We start from the raw sequence: 18,426 nt of genomic DNA on the forward strand, positions 1-18,426 counted from the left end.
ATGTCTTCAGCAGAGAACCTTCACAGCACCGAGAACACCGGAAAACGGTCGGAACGATCTTTAATCAGCGCCCGAACTGTTTGATCGAAGCGCACCGTAATTGTCTTTGCCTGACGACTGAGAACACCCCGGCAAAACCTGCAGCACAACCACCGGACGAAAAGAGAGCGATTTCCACAGGCCCCTGGCGGATTGGCGGTGTTCGCGGCGGTTCCGCTTATTTACGTATGCATTGCAGAACGGCTCGGCAATGCTAACGGCACGACCAAAGCCACTTCTGTGGCAAGTTTGTCTCGCGGAACAGCAGCCCTGAAAGCAAACACATCCAGTGTACGCGCGGCCTTTGCAAAATGGCGTTCTCGTTGGTGGTAGCGAGAAAAATACTCGGCAAAAAAGGCTCAAGAAAGCCGCCCGTCACTCGGTCTGTCAATTCACGGGCCGTTTCGGCACCAAACAAAACGGCGGCGTCGAAAAAGGCGGCGGCGCTAAGTGAGGCAACTTAGCTGGTGCAATTTACATCGGGCATTCGGTACTTTTCATGAAACTGGAGGAAAAACTCGAGATTTCCAATGTAAAATGGCGGTTAAAAATAATGAAAAGGGTTCGAAAGTGTGTTTTATTCTTGCAGAGCGTGATAATACAAGTATAAATCGTTCTGGCCAACAACCGGAATACTTTGAACCGGTTGCCTGCAGATGGCAGTGCACTTCCGCGGTGTTTTGTGAACGTCAAAACCGGTGAGCCACTGAACGCCAAGTGACAACTTCCGGCATTTTGACTGTCGTTTTCTTTTCGCCCTGAACTATCAAGATGGTAAGTAACGTGCGACGCGTTTTGGATTGTTAAATCGCGAATTTCACGTCGAAAATGGTCCGGCTTAGCTTTTTGTGATAGTTCAATGGCTTAGTGAAGGACCAAGGCATACGGCGAATGTAGAATTCAGTGAATTTGCTATGTTTTTGAGCTCTCAAAGCGACGGATTGCAGTGCCACATGTAAGATAGTGGTTGTTGATACTCGGAAAGCCGGATTGTGACCCAGGCGGCTATCTTCCTCTTTTAGTGGTTTTCCTTAATTAAAAGATCACCGATTTGTGGCTCTTACAATAAACGGTCAACAGGTCAACAATTTAAGTTATATTTTGAAGCCAACTGTCGTGATAGGCACTCGAATAAACTGCAAAACTTGAGGCGATTCTAGCAACATCCAAGCGATTTTTCGATCGATTTCTACTGCTGTGTGACATGGCTGTATAATTTACCCTAATAACTTTGTCCCATTTCTTTGTAGGCGCGCGGACCGAAGAAACATTTGAAGCGTTTGAATGCTCCCCGAGGATGGATGTTGGACAAAACCGGTGGCACCTTTGCCCCGCGTCCATCCACCGGCCCACACAAGCTGCGCGAATCGCTGCCGCTGGTGATCTTCCTGCGTAACCGCCTGAAGTACGCGCTCACCAACACCGAGGTGACGAAGATCGTGATGCAGCGTCACATCAAGATCGACGGCAAGGTTCGCACCGATCCCAACTACCCGGCCGGATTCATGGGTATGTATTGTTTGCGGAACATCGTACCGTATCGTGTGTGCCAGCCAGCCAGACAGCAGTGTTCCATCGGCCTTATCGAAGCGGGTTGGCTGCGAAACTCTACGCGTCGCCTGTCAAAAAAATGTGGCCAAGAAGAAATCATCTCTGTCGACGGTCATTGAAGGTCTGAACTGTCCGTGGCCTATCAATAACATATTTGATAGAGGACAATGTGAAAGCAAACTATCGGAAAATCGTACACCACGCCAAATCGCTAGGCCTTATCGAAGCGGGTTGTCTGCGAAACTATGAGCGTCACCCGTCAAACAAAGTGTGCCAAGAGCAAACACTCCGTCGACGGTCATTGAAAGTCCGGCAATTGGCTTATCAATAACACTTTTGATGGAGGATAACGAAAAGTCGCTTAGGCTGTGTGGAGGATTTCGGAAGATAGTGAACACCGAGTGTCTAATCGCCATTCTGGCCTCTTTTCTTCCCCAGATGTCATTAACATCGAGAAAACCGGTGAAAACTTCCGCCTGATCTATGACGTTAAGGGTCGCTTCACGGTGCATCGCATTACGCCCGAGGAGGCCAAGTACAAGCTGCTGAAGGTGAAGCGCGTCCAGATCGGCCCGAAGAAGGTACCGTTCCTGCTGACGCACGATGGTCGTACGATCCGCTACCCGGATCCGGCCATCCACCAGCACGATTCGATTCAGTACGACATTGCCACCGGCAAGGTGATGGAGGTGCTGAAGTTTGAACCCGGCAATCTGTGCATGATCACCGGCGGAAGGAATTTGGGTCGTTGCGGTACGGTGATCCTGCGCGAAAAGCACCCGGGATCGTTCGAGATTGTGCACGTGAAGGACACGACCGGCCATGTGTTTGCGACGCGTCTCTCGAACGTGTTCATCATTGGCAAGGGCACGAAGGCCTTCATCTCGCTGCCGAAGGGCAAGGGTGTGAAGCTGAGTATTTCGGAGGAGCGCGACCGTCGACTGGCCAACAAGGCTGCCCACTAAAAAAGCGGAGGCTGCCAGAAGGAGTGATGGTGTTCATTCGACGATGACCATTAAATCGTAGGGGCGGAAAATGCTGAAGCGGCCTCTCAGGTGTTCGCTGGTGAGCCGTTGGTGTCGTCGGTGAACAAGAAACAACAATTCCGTGTTGGTTTGTGTGGAAATGGAGAAAGTGGCTTCCGTTTGAAATGGTCTAGATCTACTTCAAACGGCGGTGGGAAATAAAATCTAGAACATACAAAAAGGCCAATCGTTTCGCGCTTTGTTTTGGTTGAGAACACGCACCATCTCGCTGAATGAACGGTTCTGTATTGGGTGAAAGTTCATTCAGTTTCATAGCACCCATAACGATTAACGGAATTAATCCACGGGAATCTTATTGTAATCTGACGTAGAAGGATTTCCCAATTTACGATAGGAGGCACAGTTAAGATATCTTATCGCCGGTTGGACGGTAGCGCAGAATTATTTAAGCCATCCATCGTGAACCGCTGTTGGTCAGTTACGGAAGTCCCGTTGGCGCTTGCATAAACCATCTGGAGGATGAAATCGCTGTTCGTCGTTGCGCTACTGATCGGTACCTGTTTGGCCGGTTGGGAAGAAGACCTCTACCTATCGAAACGTCGCCTTCCGCGAGACATTGGGCTGCCAGTTCCTGAACCGGGCCGCGATGGCGGCAGAATTGTCGGTGGTTCCGAGGTGAATATTGCCAACTTCCCGTACCAACTGTCGCTTCGTCAGAATGGAGCCCACATCTGCGGTGCGTCGGTGATTTCGAGCAATTATGCTCTCTCGGCTGCGCACTGTACCTTCCCAGTTCCACCGGTGTCGGCGGTAAGTGGTCATCGAAATCCTTTGAATTCGTTCATTGCATTTTTGTAATTCTAACACCGCCTTTTCGCACCGTCTCCGTACCTGCAGATCACTTTCCGTGGAGGAAGCAGTGACCGGACGACGGGAGGAATTCTGTTCCAGGCGGCGGAAATCATCAATCATCCATCGTACAACGATGGCACCTTAGACTTTGATGTGTGCGTCGTCCGTATTACGACGTCATTCGTCGGTGCGAATATCGCGGCCGCTACTCTGGCACCCGAAGGAACCGACTATCCGGCCGGAACGCGTACCGTCGTGTCGGGCTGGGGTCTGACCAGTCCTATTGGCGCTCTGCCGATCAATTTGATGGCGGTCGATGTTCCGCTTATCTCGCAGGAAAGCTGCCGCAGCAGCTGGTCGTTGCTGAGCGTTACCGATAAGTAAGTTCGCGCGCATTATTTCCAAAAGCACTTTCCGTAATGGTTTGCCTGTCTTTTTCACCCCAACAAAAAGCATGATCTGTGCCAGTGAAGCGGGCCGTGATGCGTGCAACGGTGACAGTGGTGGCCCACTCACCAACAACGGTCGGCAGATCGGTATCGTTTCCTGGGGATCGCCACTCTGTCTGGGCAACCTGCCAGGAGTTTATGCTCGCGTGGCAGCTCCCGCTATTCGTGCTTTCATTCGCGAGAATGCCAACGTGTAAAACATGTTTGAGCAGCACTAAACCGCCATCACCGATCGGTGATGTTGTTTCCCTCTTTAAATACGAAGTGAACCAATTGCTAGGGCCGAGAAATGAAATGTTATCTAATCCACGCAAAGCAGGATTGGCCCGTTGAGTCACCAACTGATTGAGCAATCGGAATACGAACCTTTGCGTACCGATGATCAGTACGATGCGTAGTGCCGGACGTAATCTATCTTCTTGCTTATCGAAGACATCTTTTGCAGGCTGCATTATACAGCGTGGGTAAACCGACGAACGTTTGGAAAGACTAGTAAAACCAAATAATAAAAATACATATATTTGTATGACACTTCTATCACAAGAAACAAAATGGGCGCTCACATGCTGACACGTTTTTGCAGCTTTTCAACGTTCCTGGTGTTCGTTGCGTTCTCTCGGGCACGTGGAGGATCGGTTTTCGTCCTGAGCACGTGTCCCGATATCTGGCCGCGCGCTGATGGAGTGTTCCCGTTAACGCGATGGAACGATGGAACAGAAAATGCACGGGACCCGTGAACAAGGGAACCGTTGAGTATAATTGTGACAAAAAAGTATAAACGCAAGGTTGCTGAGATTGAGACTGAGGATTGAATGTATAGGGCTTCATGATGTTGTTGTCACAAACAATGGAGTGGATTTATATTTACAGCGACTAAACTCGAAGTCCGAAAAGGTAGGGCATTAAGAAGAAAATACACAAATTTATGAAATCATTCCTAGCTCGTCGCATTTGCTTCGCGAGTAGTGTGGACATGCCTGTGTGTGCGCGTGTGAGTTCGTTCGTGTGCAATGCCGGTCCAGTTCCTTCTCAATCTTGGCCATCCAATAAATACATTAATAACACAAAACAAAATTCGCTGGTCAAGAAGGGCCGATGGCCGGTGGCCGACCGCAAAGAGGCGATGAGGAGATAGTAGTGTGATAAGAATTAATATAAAAAAAATCAAGATTAACAATAACTCAAGTCAGGGCTAGCACAAACGGATTCAACCATATCGGAATCGCGTCCGCAGAAACGCTCTCGCTCATCGATCTGTGCTCCGTTCTGTACAGTGAAGCAACAATTGATTGTCCCAACCGGAACCAACCACTACTTTCGTTTGGCTTGGGCAGGGCTGGAGCGGCGGCCTTACGCCTTCACGGTGTCGCGCTTGCCTAGCACTTTCGTTGCGTGCACCTGGTCCCGGCTGTTGGTGACGGTGGCGTGGAACCCGGTGGCCCAGTCGGCGTAGTAGTCCACGGTGCGGACGTTACCGTCCGGCTCCACCAGCGAATACTGGCCGCGCACGACGTCTCCATCACGTTCCTCCTTCTGGTGCTTGATGTCACCGGTCAGCGGATCGTTTACACCGTACTCGAAAGCGTAGCGTGCATTATCGTCCTGTGTAGAAGGATTGGTCAAGTCAAGAAAAGTAAGTCTTCAAAGTCCAAACCTAATCAGATCCCGATCCCGTTTTGACACTTACGTAGTGTTCCAGGTACTTTTCGGCGACAGTTTTAACGACGGTCGGAGCAACGGTCTTGACAACGGTGGCCGGAGCAGTGTAGGCCGTGGCCAGGGCCGGGGCAGCAGCAGCGTAACGGTAACCACCGTAGTGAGCGGTCGCAAGCGCGGGACCGCCGGCGTAGTATCCGTGTGAAGAACCGGTCGTGGCGTAGCCAGCCAGGGCCGCAGAGCTTGCGTACTTCGTGACGGCCGGGCTGACGGAGTAAGCGGAGTACGCTGGACCAGCACTGTACGCGGCAACGGCCGGTGTCGTCAGAACCTTCGAGACCACTGGACCGGTAGAGTACGCCGAGTAAGCAGGACCGGCACTGTACGCAGCAACGGCCGGAGTGGCAACGACCTTGGAAACGGCCGGACCGACGGAGTAAGATGAGTAAGCCGGTCCAGCACTATAAGCGGCGACGGCCGGAGTAGCGACAACCTTCGAGACGGCCGGGGAAACCGAGTACGCTGAGTAGTCCGAACCGTGGCTGTATCCGGAGACAGCGGCACCGGAGCTGTACGCAGCGACGGCTGGTCCATAGGCAGTGGCCACCTTTGCTACAGCTGGCGCAGATACGTACGAAGCGTAGGCCGGGGTGGAAACAACCTTCGAGACGGCCGGAGTGGCGTAGTACGAGGAAACGGCCGGCGTGGACACGTATTTGCTGACGGCCGGGGCATAGGCAGCGGCCGAGTATGGTGCTACGTAGCTGCTGACGGCTGGGGCATAAGCGGCGCTAGCGTACTTGGCAACCGTCGGTGTAGATACATAGGCGGTCGATACGGCCGGGGCACTGGCGTACTTCGTAACAGCCGGAGCAGCATAGGAATAAGACGGTGCCGCGGACACGACAGTCTTGGTAACGGCAGGAGCAGCATAGGAATAGGAAGCGGGAGCACCGTAAGAGTACGAAGCCACAGCCGGTGCCGCGGATACGACAGTCTTGGCGACGGCCGGAGCAGCATAGGAGTAGGAAGAGGGAGCACCGTAAGAGTACGACGCCACAGCCGGTGCCGCGGACACGACAGTCTTAGCGACGGCCGGAGCAGCATAGGAGTAGGAAGCGGGAGCACCGTAAGAGTACGAAGCCACAGCCGGTGCCGCGGATACGACAGTCTTGGTGACGGCCGGAGCAGCATAGGAATAGGAAGCGGGAGCTCCGTAGGAGTACGAAGCCACAGCCGGTGCCGCGGACACGACAGTCTTGGCGACGGCAGGAGCAGCATAGGAGTAGGAAGAGGGAGCACCGTAAGAGTACGAAGCCACAGCCGGTGCCGCGGATACGACAGTCTTGGCGACGGCCGGAGCAGCATAGGAGTAGGAAGCTGGAGCAGCGTAAGCCAGCTTCGATGTGGTAGCGTACGAACTGGCGTAGCTGGCCGCAGGAGCGTAGGAAGCAACCTTCACAGCCGGAGTGTAGCTGGCGTAAGTGGCAGCCGGAGAGTAGGCGGCAACCTTGGCAGCTGGAACATATCCTGCGGCATAGCTGACGGCTGGGGCAGCAGCATAGCTGGCTACCTTGGCGACCGGAACAGCAGCAGCTGAGTAGCTGACGGCGGGCGCGGCATGTACATACGAGCTGGAAACGGCCGGAGTGGCCACGTACTTGCTCACAGCCGGCGTGGACACGTACGATGCTACAGCCGGCGTAGAGACATAGGAAGAGACGGCTGGACCGGCCACATACTTGCTGACTGCCGGACTGGCCACGTACGAGTATTCGCTGGCGGGAGCCGAAACGACGGTCTTGACCGCTGGCGGAAGATAAGCGTTCGAGACGTAGGCAGGCGAACTGTCGTATACCTTGCTGACCGGGGCGACGTACGCTGGTGTGGCGGCTACCGTTTTAGCGTAGCTAATGCCAGATGGGACGACTGAAGCGAAGGTGGCGGCCGGAGACTTGTCCGCGTACACGACACCGGCCGTCTTGGCGTAAGACACCGAGGGTACGGCGGCCACCGTCTTCACGGCCGGCTCGTAGCTGGTCAGCTTCAGGTCGGCTTCGGACGAACCGTACGCACTGTAGGCCGGGGACGCTTCGTACGCACTGTACGAGGGTCCAACCGAGGCATACTTGACGTCACCGTCGACCGAGTAGGACGAGAAACCGGGCGTCACGCTGACCGAGTTGATGGCCTTACCGACCGACAACTGGACGGTGGGGGCTGGGTACGCGTAGCCGCCGACATGCCCGCTCGGCGGACAGTCCGGAACCGGGCTCGCGAAGCTCGACGCTGCGAGACTGGCCACCGTCAGAAGGGCAGCGAAAAGCTAGGTGGAAGAAAGAATTGGTTAGACGTAACGCGTAACGCTCTTGTTTCAATCTAATCGTTACCCCCAGCTCGGAGGCTGGAACAAGTGCAAAATGTTGCGAAATGTGCTGGTGCAATCCGCGGTTCTATTACGCGTCAGGTGGCGTTCGTCCCAAGCCCCAAGAACGCCACCAGGTTCTGTGTGACCTACTAACGACACGACCACCAGACCTCGGCGGTCACCGGTTCGACTGCAGACATTTAAACCTCCTCCAAACCTCTCGGCTGCGGTGGTATCGATCAGATACCGGATCACTTGTGTGGTGTCGCTTAACGAACTTGTTTTGGTGTACCTGTCTGACCAAATTGGAGCGATGGAGCAAACCGTGTGGAGCACCCTTACGACGCACCTTCACACTCGATGCGTTTGCTGGGCCGAAGTCGGTGACATTGTCACACTCGCTGAACGGTGTTCGGTGACGATTCAATTAACCGTCCCTGCGAACGGGGTGCGCCGTTGGTCAGTCTGACCAAATGTTTGGCCGCCCGAGTGGGCCCACTCCGTGGGTATCAGGTATCGATCTCATTAAATTCAACATAACGGGGGCCGATCCTGGGGGAATGCCCGTCGGTGAGACACTCGAATTAAAAGGTTCATTTCGATCATTTCGGAGGACACTTTTAGGAACTTTGCTTTGCTTTGCTTTGGCTGTCAGTTAGATAGCCGAACTTCAACGATTACTAGATCGCTAACGAGTCCGTGCATGACACACTAGACGTTAGGGAATAGTGCCCCATACGACATCAAAGCTCCTGCGCTCGCTCTGATCGGCAGAGTGTGGCCTTCAAACACCCGGTCATATCTGGCCAGCCTCCGATCTGGTTGGATCACGCCCTCACAGTGGCAAGGTGCCATTCGCCTTACCGGATGAGCCGGATGCACGACGCGGGTCGGCCTTTCATTGCATCAACATTTGTCACTACCACAGCGCGAGCATGATTTAGCATTTCCCGTTGGTCCACGCCTACGGTGCGCCCGGGGAGAACCGTAAATCGCGGACTCGTCGTCGGCGCTGTGGGAAGTTCGCGATCTCGGCGCTCGAACCATAACGGGTTCGTGAGCCCCACCGATCAAAAGGTGTCATTAAAAGGGCCAGTGTCGATTTGTGGAGTGAAACAGAAAACTCTTTACCAATTGCATCAGCGCAAGTGGATATCGCGTTGCGCACGGCAGAACCGTGTGCTGCGGCGGGGGGTACGCACGCGCTAAGGTTAGCAGGTTCTCCCTGCGAGCCTGGCGACGCCTTACCGCTTTACATAATCCGGCGTGTGGCGTTCACCTGACGCACGTTAGACCTCGATATCGATCTCAACCCCAAGCCCGGTGCTTCAGTGGCCCCCTCAGGCATCTCGCGCAATACCTGACGGTGGTCAGCCGCGTCAGTCCGTGCTGGTATCCGCCGAGCATCACGACGACGCTGGACCGACCGATTGCGTTCACCTTGCGCGTATCGTCGTCGCCGCGTACTCTCGATTTCATTGAACCTCGAGCTCACGATTCTGTCGCCGCGGCAGGCAATTAGATCATTGCCGGGTCGCGTGATCGCACGGACCGCGGAACAGAGGCTTCGACAGCCCTCACGCGGACAACCGACTAGCCCTGAGCCCAGCCACCCAGCCATTGCCTGCCATTTATGGCCAGGCCGATGGAATTTGGAACATTTGGGGCATGCTCCCAAACGTGGTCCCCGCAACAGCATCCGGATCCACTGCGTCGCGAGGGTCGACCGGTAGTCGTTAACGATGTGGCGTAGATTGTTCTCCTCGAGCACGATCGCTTTCAGTTTGCTCCACACTTGACCACAGCCTGAGTGTCCTTTACACTCCTTTGCACTTCGATCGGTTCGATTGGTCGCTCTTCCACCGCGATCAGCACGCACGATCACTCACCTTCATAATGATTCCCTAGGGACACTGTTCGGTAGCCACTGTCGGGCAACTATCAGCGCAGGACACCGTGGCGCGGACACACTCGAAGCTCACCAACCGCTACTAGCTTCACAACGCGAGCTTCACATGCACAATCGGGGGGACTCTGCACTAGAATGGGGGCAAAACAGAAAACGGGAATAGAATACACAGGCACACTCGCACGCACACAAACACAAACACGCTGCGGGGCACCGGGATCCGTACCAGCGAAAACTCGGCGGCGACGGTGGCGAAGGTCCTTGAGGTGAGAAACGATGGCGCTCTACATAGGCGTAGAGCGGCGTACTCTACTATACTACTACTGAATGGTCGGCATGGCCCTCCGGTCTCTTATATAGCGCACGCGAAGTGTCACCGGTCACCGGCCCCGAAAAGGAACGCCCGAGCCCCGCGAGGTCCGGGCCAGGGCACCACAGAACACACGGCGACTCCCTCCCAGCGCCAGCTCGCTCGCTGTGTGTCTGTGTGATTGTGGGGCAGGGCGCGGACTTTTCTTGACTTTCCACCACGCGGGCGGTTCTGAGTGCGAGACTGAGGCAAACGCACGTGTGCGTGCCGTCACGGCGGACCTGCTCTCGTTTCGCGTCGCGATATCCTTCCTGAGGCCCCCGGGCTCACCAATACCCGGGTGGGACACCCGAGCGAGAGCGATCTCGGCACGATCTAAAGCCCTCGAAGAGGTTGGGTGGCCCGGCGGGGGGTTGAACGGTCAATCGATGGGCCTGGTCGGAACTCCCTCTCCGGTTTCGGCCACGCAGAGGGGGGGCTCGAATTCGATCGCGCAGATCATCCCCACCCGTCGGACTTGCGGAGCAGCCGACTTGCGGGTCGCTCGGCTCGGTTTGATACACATTTCGAGCCACCCCGGCACCACATTCTCTCGTTCTGCGTTCTGCGGTCACACAATCTGTGACTGTCTGTCACCCTCGGGCAGGACCGAGCGAGGTCAGGCAGGATGCGCTGCGGACGTCAGGATGCTATCTGCCCGCCCTTGACAGTTATGCCCTGCGCGATCCCTCACGGGGAAGGCTTTCGATGTGGCGTCAACTGCAGTATCAATTTCTTCTACGACTAATAAGCAAGGTCCTGAGGGTCCTGATTCGTTGATTCGATGATCTGTGAACGTTTCGAGCCCCAAAACAGCCTGAACAAAAACCCATCAACTCGGTGCCCCTACGAGGGAGCCACCATTTAAGGTACGCACGGTCATTAACATGCCGATCACCGATGCATGCCCGAAAGGTAAGGGCCGATGCGAAGGGCCGCCGGCGTTCAAATTGGGTCACAATCTTCAGCACGGAGTCTCCCAGACCTTAGAGTCCCCATTTGTTGGCTGTGATTTGAGTTCGGCAGGACTGCAGCTAAAGAGCTGAACCGGCTGGCGACGGCGAACACCACCAGAACACGGTTACGTAATGGCGCCGGCAGAGTAATGGCGCGACAGAGCACCCAGCGGTACCTAAAATGAAATTAGACAGGTTTTCGGACGAAACTGTCGCCCGCCATCGCCCAGGGGCCCAGGGCGTGCCGGTGTGAAGTGGACTTTGATTAATTTCATGGCGACTGTATGTTGCGCGAACTCGAGGGCCCCCGGATCGGTGCTGGTGGTTGCCTTTTTGGGGTGGGCCCTAACATTGTGGAGAAATGGGGTGGCCCAAAATGACCATAGAAGCCGATCGGGAGCAATCTGGAGCACAGGTCTCAGTCTTTCGTCCTGACGCAACCACAACCAGCTGGTCGGGTCGGGCCGGTGCACTCAAACTCGAACGCAATTTGTGACATCGATCCGCTTGTTGATGGGCAATCATCGTCGGTTAGTCGGTGACCTTGCCGTGGCCGTTCCCTTTTCGGTGCACTCGAATGGTGTCTTTGAGTACTTCCGCTCAGGGTTAGCCCCTCCGAGTTGGGTAACGAGCCGTTTGATCCAAATCCCTCTCAAGATCCCGCTCGATCGATGTCCACTGGTAGGTTGGCAATGAAATGTGATTAGCCTTCCGATGAAGTATGTGCATCTAATTTATGGGACATACCGTATTTTTCCGTGTATACCGCGCACCCGTGTATAACGCGCACCCATATTTTAAGAGAAAAAAAATGGAAAAAAAGTTTTTATCATACATATTTCAGATATCCAACAAATGTCGAATGATAATGATGTACGAGGGGCGTTAAAAAAATTCTGACAATTTTGTATTTACGCGAAACAATTAAGCGAAACTGTAAACGAAACTGTTTACATTCGACCAAACATGGCTTTTCGACGTCCAAACCTTCTAGGCCCTCTGAAAAAAGTTTGAACCATTGATAAGCGCTGTTTTTAGTGTTAATAGCATCAGCATAAGCCGAGTCAACATTTAAATTTCGTTCGAGCTTTTAATTTCGTTTTTTACACAAAATTTGATACAAATTCTTTGTCATCAATTTTTCGGAATAAACAAAAATCACCGATGGGCCAAGACACGCCCATAGTAAAACAGTTATTTAAAATTTACTAATTACTCAAAATGGCCGAAAGTTTCACCATAAGTGAGTGACATAAATAGCAACCTAACGCCGAGAAAATCGAACATACGTAACCCGAGTAAATAAAAAATTGTTAGAACTTTTTGAACGCACCTCGTATTATTCTAAATATTCTAAAGTAGACTAAAGATAAAATGCGTATACATTGCAAAAGACATACTAGTATTTTATATTTCGTAATAATCTTCAAACTCAGATTCACTGCTGTCTGAAAAATTTATATTCTCTTATTGCTCTTCAATGTACTCCTCATTGTCACTCTCTGAAGAGTCCTCATAAAATGCGACATCTTCAGATCCATCCATAGCGTTGCTGATGCCACATTTTTTAAATGATTTCACAACAACTTCTGTTTAAACTCCCTGCCATGACTTAATGACGATATTGTATGGATAATCATATTCCTAACAAATGTTTCATTTTATAATTTATTCAATAATACCATAAAATATGTACCTAAAAGGGCACATTTCTATGTTTAGAGGAGACAAAATTTTTACTTCCCTTGTATAACGCGCACCCAGATTTTAGAGCTCAAAAAATTGGGGAAAAGGTGCGCGTTATACACGGAAAAATACGGTAATTGGCCGCGGCGATGGCTGACGAAAAGTGGGCCTTTCGGGCACGGCTTGATTGATGTCACCGGTGCTAATGGGTGCCGAAGAATTAAGAAACGGCCCCAAAGGCTCGTTCGGACCATCATCCTATTTGGTGGCAATAACTGGCCCTGCCTTGCAAACCTGTTTGATTCGATCCCGCCTAAAATGTGTAACTCGTGACTCACAGCCAAGAACAAATGTGTTGCACTCCCATTGAACGGACGGTAGGCGGTTTTACGACGTGGATAAATTGGCCGAACACGACATGCCAATTCTTCGGGCGCCGAACGATAAACGGTTCGGCTGTTTGCCACCGATCCACCACCCCGGGGGTTATACAACCGGCTGACCCCCGATACTGATTTATAGCGCCAATAACGGCCGGGCCGGGCGCCCCCTGGTGGCCCGGTTATAAAACGCTAATTCGAGCAAATAAAACGCACATCAAACACACAAACCCCTCGACAATGTACAGCCAGGATGGCAAGGAAAGCCCACCACCTGTGTCCGCCGCTGGTCGGGGGTTTTCCCTGACCATGCACCATGCGCCCTCGGTTCAAAGGTGGACCCGGTGGCCCACATGCGTGTATGCTGCTGCTGCTGCTGGCCCCCCGAAGTTGGGTGGGTTTGGGAGTTTTCTTTTTTGGTGACCATTCGCGGCAATTGCGTGAGGCGATCGGTGCGTGCTTGGGAGCCTTGCCCGATCGTCATCAAATGCAGCGGTGTGTCGGTAGGGCCTGGCTGTAGGGTAGGACTGGAAAAAAAAGGTCTCGGTCCTCCTGGGGTGGCGTCGCACTGATGGTGCTGCGGTTTTGCCTTTCACTTTCATCTCCAGCTTCACCGATTCATGGTTACGCCACATCCAGTGCTCGCGATGCGTGGGGTAGTAGGATGCAGTGGCCAGCCGGCCCGGGGAGGCCACAGAACACGCACACGGTCACCGGCGGCTAGAAGGGAGCGGCCACAAGAACGATTCCCTTTTTTGGGCCGCAGCACCACCGGAGCACCGGATGCTGGAGAGAACCGGCCGACTCCCAACAGCCTCCAAAGGTCAGGTACCTCTCGCCGGAGGTGCCACGGTCGACTGGGCTCCCCAGCTGTTGCCCAAGATTCGGGAGCCACCGAGAGCCGTCGTTGACCGTCAGCCGTCGGCCAGCTGAAGTAGATTCAATTTCTGCCGCTCGGTAATGGTAATTAGCTTCGAGTACGTATCGATGAGCACCGCGGGCTGTGCCCAGCTCCGTTGGCCGTCTCCGCGGTCCGGTTCTACGGGGTCCGCTCTCAAGTTCGCACACTGGGTGCGGTCCACTGGCTGCTGCGACGCCGGTCGGATTAAGCCTTCGGGGTTTTTGGGGGCCGGAGTACAGAGGAAACGCGCCGCACGGTGCGCTAGACGCATTCCTTGCGCACAACGACCCTCTCTCGCGGACCACTTTGAGCCACCGTTGCGCGCTGCCGTTGCTGCACTCTCTCGATCTTTTCTTTGCGAAATGCGTCGCCTGCAACGATCGCCCGATCACGGGTGCGTGATCACGCATTGCGCAACCGGACCGGACACTCCGCGGCCGGCAGGGACCGCGGGGCGGGGGGAATCCACATGACACCTACATCGCTTCCGCGGCACCAGGCCACCACCAGGCCACCTGCATCGAACGCTGACGTTTGGTCCCCTGCGGGCAGCGGGCTTGGGCTGGGCCTGTGTGTTTTACGTCAATTTTGAGCTCGTTTAAACGATCAATTATCGAAATTATTTCGACTGGTCGCGCCCCGGAGTAGCGCCTTACGGACGCGATGGGATGGCGATGATGGCGGTGGCTTAGAACCGAAGGCGCCGGAGGATGCTCCAGAACGGTGTGAAACGCCCGCAGGGCGATCGCTAAGGTGCGAAGGGGGCGCGTTCTGGCCTTCGGCGGCCAACCGGGCGATTATGACATTTTCAATTACGTCCAATCGATTTTGGGCATTCCCCCGAGAGGCCCTGAGATGCGGAACGTACGGATCGATTTTTCCATCCCTTTTTTTTTTGTTGTCTCCCTGGGCCATGCAGGACATACACAAAAAAGCGTCGGCGAGATTGAGTTTCAACGCGCAAACATAATCGATTCGGCACCTTGAGGTAATTCCGAACCGGCCAGTGTTCGATGGCGGCCCGGTTCTGTGACGACGTCATCCGTGAATAGGTGACGAGTGAAAAAAAACAGGGATCTGAAGACATTTGAAGCGATTTAAACCATGGTTAAGCCATGGTAGCCCACAGTGAATCAACCTCTTGAATGGGGCAAAGATCAAAAGCGATCGCCGCGATTGCCAGGCTCGGCTCGGCTCGGCTCGGCTCGGTGTACCAATAATCCGCTTATTAATGGGCACCCGGCTTTCACCTCCAGTGTTCTTCTCCGATTGGGTCCCAAGAAACAACACGAAACGACAACACTTTTCCAATTGATTGGTCGCGGTCTCCGTCAACTTCTAGAAACCACCGAGTGACTCATCCAGTGCAGGTAAAATGCAGTGACATTGCAGCCGTGGGCCATTCTCTTTCTACTTCTCCATTAAGTAGACACGTAAAGTGGTCCCATAATGATAATTCCCCACCGGGCCGGGACAGACGGAGCGTTCCCAGGCGACCACGGAGTCGTGTCGCCTGAAGTCGATTGGAGCGACCTGACCCAAGCCGGGCGCACAATAATTAGCGCACTGCGAAGGTAGTGGCCAGTGCTACTACTCGGGTGCGTCACACGATCCGTTCGACGGACGCTCCGGCCTGATCCGGTCTCCGATCGGTTGAGATCGACGACCTACCAATCCAATCCTGGACTGATTTCGCAGGCTAGGCACCGGCCGTTCGGGTGACGGACAAGTTTCTATGTCACCTTGGTTTTGGCTCTCCGATTTCTGCTACGCACTTGCCACCTCCACCTCCTGCGGAGGAGGGCGAGCGAGCCCCTAGATGGCCTAGTGCCGACCGAGTGGAGCGCGAAGAACCGGGACGGGACACGTATCGGAAAGCAATCTGATACACAGGTGGTGGTTCGGTCGGTTGCGGTCTAATTTATGCTTCATGCCCGGTACACGCCGCCGCGTTTGACATGTTGCACAACCGGCGGCTCACCCGCGTGAACGGGTACCCGGTCGGATATCACTGCAGGCGCTATATTCTAGCCAGTCGTCGAGGGATTGGTGGGAGTCCCGAACGAATTTGTCAACGTCGTCGAGTCGGTGGACGGGCGGTGGGTCCACGGTTTACATAATGGCAATTTCACAGATTGTTCTTCGTGAGAAGTGCGCGATCCGAAAGTGGGTCCTTCGGATCGATAACGGTTAATTGGCTGTCACTGGGTATTACGCCGCGGTTCGTGGTGCCGTTACACTTGTGGCTGACAATAAGCGCCAGGAGTGTGTGCAGGACTCGAATCTGGAAAAAATCAGGACCCGGTCCCGCATATAAATGAACGCAGATGACCGAGCGGGTGGCCACACCACTCTGGGTGCGGATCTCCGATCTTGCCAGGGCCTTGGCACTGGCGGGAAAAGCCTTCAGTTTCCGCTGGCCTGCGCTCGGCTTGCGTGGCTCTAATTATACCCCTTCTAGCGCAGCGCGTTTATCGCGTTAGTCCGAACATTGGCGCTCGAGTTGAATGAATTAACGGCCACCACGGCACGCGGCTAGAGAGAGCTGACTGTCGACAAGTCTTTCGGCCCGGTCCGGGGACACATTGTTGGGGTGGACACGCGAAAACCGTGATCGTTGGGTATCCGCGTGCCCTCTGAGGGTCAGCCGCTGCTGGACCGGTGGGGTGGGGTATTGCGGTCACCCGGCCACCGCCACCATCTTTAGGTCATCGCACACGTCGAACACACAGCTGGTTTGTGGGCCACCCGATCGGCACCACGGCTAACAAATGGTGTAATTAATTAGATTTATTATTTATACACTAATTAATAATCCACACCGACAACGGGCGAGCGGAGCGGAGTTTGGGGTGCTCGGAAGGGAATGGTTTGCGTATGTCGGTGGCCGCGGCCCGAGCGGTACATGAAAAGTGCGGCCAGCAGAATAGTTCATTAGGCGGGCTAAAGACGGTTTGATCGATGGCGACTCAGGAGCGGTGGGCCGTGCGATTCCTTTCGCGCCCGCCGTGGAATTCTTTTCTATCACCGAAAACGGCTGACCTTCGGGTTGGTCTTTCGGCGGTCGGTTGGGCGGTCTTTGGAAAGGTCACCCCTTTTGGCACGATCGTTGTGCTACAGGGGTTTGCTTTTCACCTTATTTATTTATGTATTTATTTATTTGCCTTATCTTTCTGCTTTGTCAAAGGATCAGATTTGTTGGAAGAGGATCGCACAAAACGGAAACCCCGCTTTAATGGCCCGTGCGAAGCACACTGTTTTCTGAGGTCCTAACGAACGGCTGAAGAGGGAAAAAGCACCCTTTTACGCAACTTACAGGGTTGCATTTTTATTGACTTCAACCACTCCAGAGATAGGAACGCTGAGCCAGCTTTACATGCTGACACTCTAAACAAGTTTAGTGCGTCGCTATCAGGAGCCGGCTAAATGAACATGTCACGCAAAGTGAGTGCGATTCCGCCATCATCGATGGTCGGACACTGGCCGGAGAAAAGCCACCGAAGCGAAAATTACGCACCGATGACGGGCAACGGATTTATTGGCACAGCAAATGGGGGTTCGTTTGGGACCAATTCACCGAAACGAAAGCAAGAAGAAACCGTTTAGCACGGCACCACAACCGGAGTGACGAAGAAAATGACGAGCGGAAAATGGGAACCTCTGACGCAATCGCACTGTTGAGCTTGTTGAAAAAAGGCAACCGTCCCCGAGAGATCGCTTCCTGCCATCGGTGGTTGGGCCGATCCCGTCAGGATTAGCGCACGCTTCACGCGAAGCGAAGAGGTCCTAGCCTGGGGGGCGGAACGGTTAGGATGAATTAATTAAGTCACGCAGTCACGGCAAGAAAGAATCACGGTGCACGTGCACCGTGATCGAGCGCCTTTTTATGGGTGGCTCACAGTGGCGAGACGGTTCCCGACCGTGTGGCAATTAGAAGTGGCAGCCAGCCGGTCGTGGTGTCTTATCGCCCCGTGCCACGTATCCAGTGGGGCCAGGGGGTGCCTCCCATCGAAATTAACATGCCCGGCCCGAATGCGTGACGCCATTCTGCCGGCCAGCGAGCGAGCGTGGCCCGGTGGTCTCTTGCGTCTGGTGCGCCGTACGCATGTTCGCGCAATTGCCTAATACCGCGGACCGGGATTTGCCCCGCAGAGATTTCGCGACTCGCGGGAGTTGGAGAAAATATTTGACCACCATCAGCTGGTGGTGCACCACGCGCCTGGTGATATTAGGTAACCAAGTCACTTGGCGGTACCCTCGGTCCGGGAGGGCATTTTATTGCCAAGAGCAATAAAAGTTAACGGCCAAACAGGACACCGATCGAAACATAGTATCGGTTGTTGA

At 54.1% G+C, this 18,426-nt stretch overlaps 3 protein-coding genes across 3 annotated transcripts; 2 read left to right on the forward strand and 1 right to left on the reverse strand.

Annotated features, from left to right (window-relative positions):
* The first annotated feature begins 789 nt into the window (after positions 1-789).
* On the forward strand, positions 790-2,794 carry LOC131206573 (small ribosomal subunit protein eS4). The gene is made up of 3 exons (XM_058199175.1): positions 790-813; positions 1,290-1,548; positions 2,029-2,794. The coding sequence occupies exons 1-3, from the start codon at positions 811-813 to the stop codon at positions 2,553-2,555; spliced, it is 789 nt and encodes a 262-aa protein (XP_058055158.1). The 5' UTR covers positions 790-810; the 3' UTR covers positions 2,556-2,794.
* A 301-nt stretch (positions 2,795-3,095) lies between these two features.
* Positions 3,096-4,074, forward strand: LOC131206001 (trypsin 3A1-like). The gene is made up of 3 exons (XM_058198387.1): positions 3,096-3,386; positions 3,474-3,808; positions 3,882-4,074. The coding sequence occupies exons 1-3, from the start codon at positions 3,096-3,098 to the stop codon at positions 4,072-4,074; spliced, it is 819 nt and encodes a 272-aa protein (XP_058054370.1).
* A 360-nt stretch (positions 4,075-4,434) lies between these two features.
* Positions 4,435-9,796, reverse strand: LOC131215853 (paternally-expressed gene 3 protein). The gene is made up of 3 exons (XM_058210250.1): positions 9,791-9,796; positions 5,565-7,859; positions 4,435-5,479 (listed from the first exon to the last, which is right to left on the reverse strand). The coding sequence occupies exons 1-3, from the start codon at positions 9,794-9,796 to the stop codon at positions 5,228-5,230; spliced, it is 2,553 nt and encodes an 850-aa protein (XP_058066233.1). The 3' UTR covers positions 4,435-5,227.
* Between the last annotated feature and the right edge of the window lie 8,630 nt (positions 9,797-18,426).

The sequence above is a fragment of the Anopheles bellator genome, chromosome 1, assembly GCF_943735745.2.
Source record: "Anopheles bellator chromosome 1, idAnoBellAS_SP24_06.2, whole genome shotgun sequence".
NCBI classification, from domain to species: Eukaryota; Metazoa; Arthropoda; class Insecta; order Diptera; family Culicidae; genus Anopheles; species Anopheles bellator.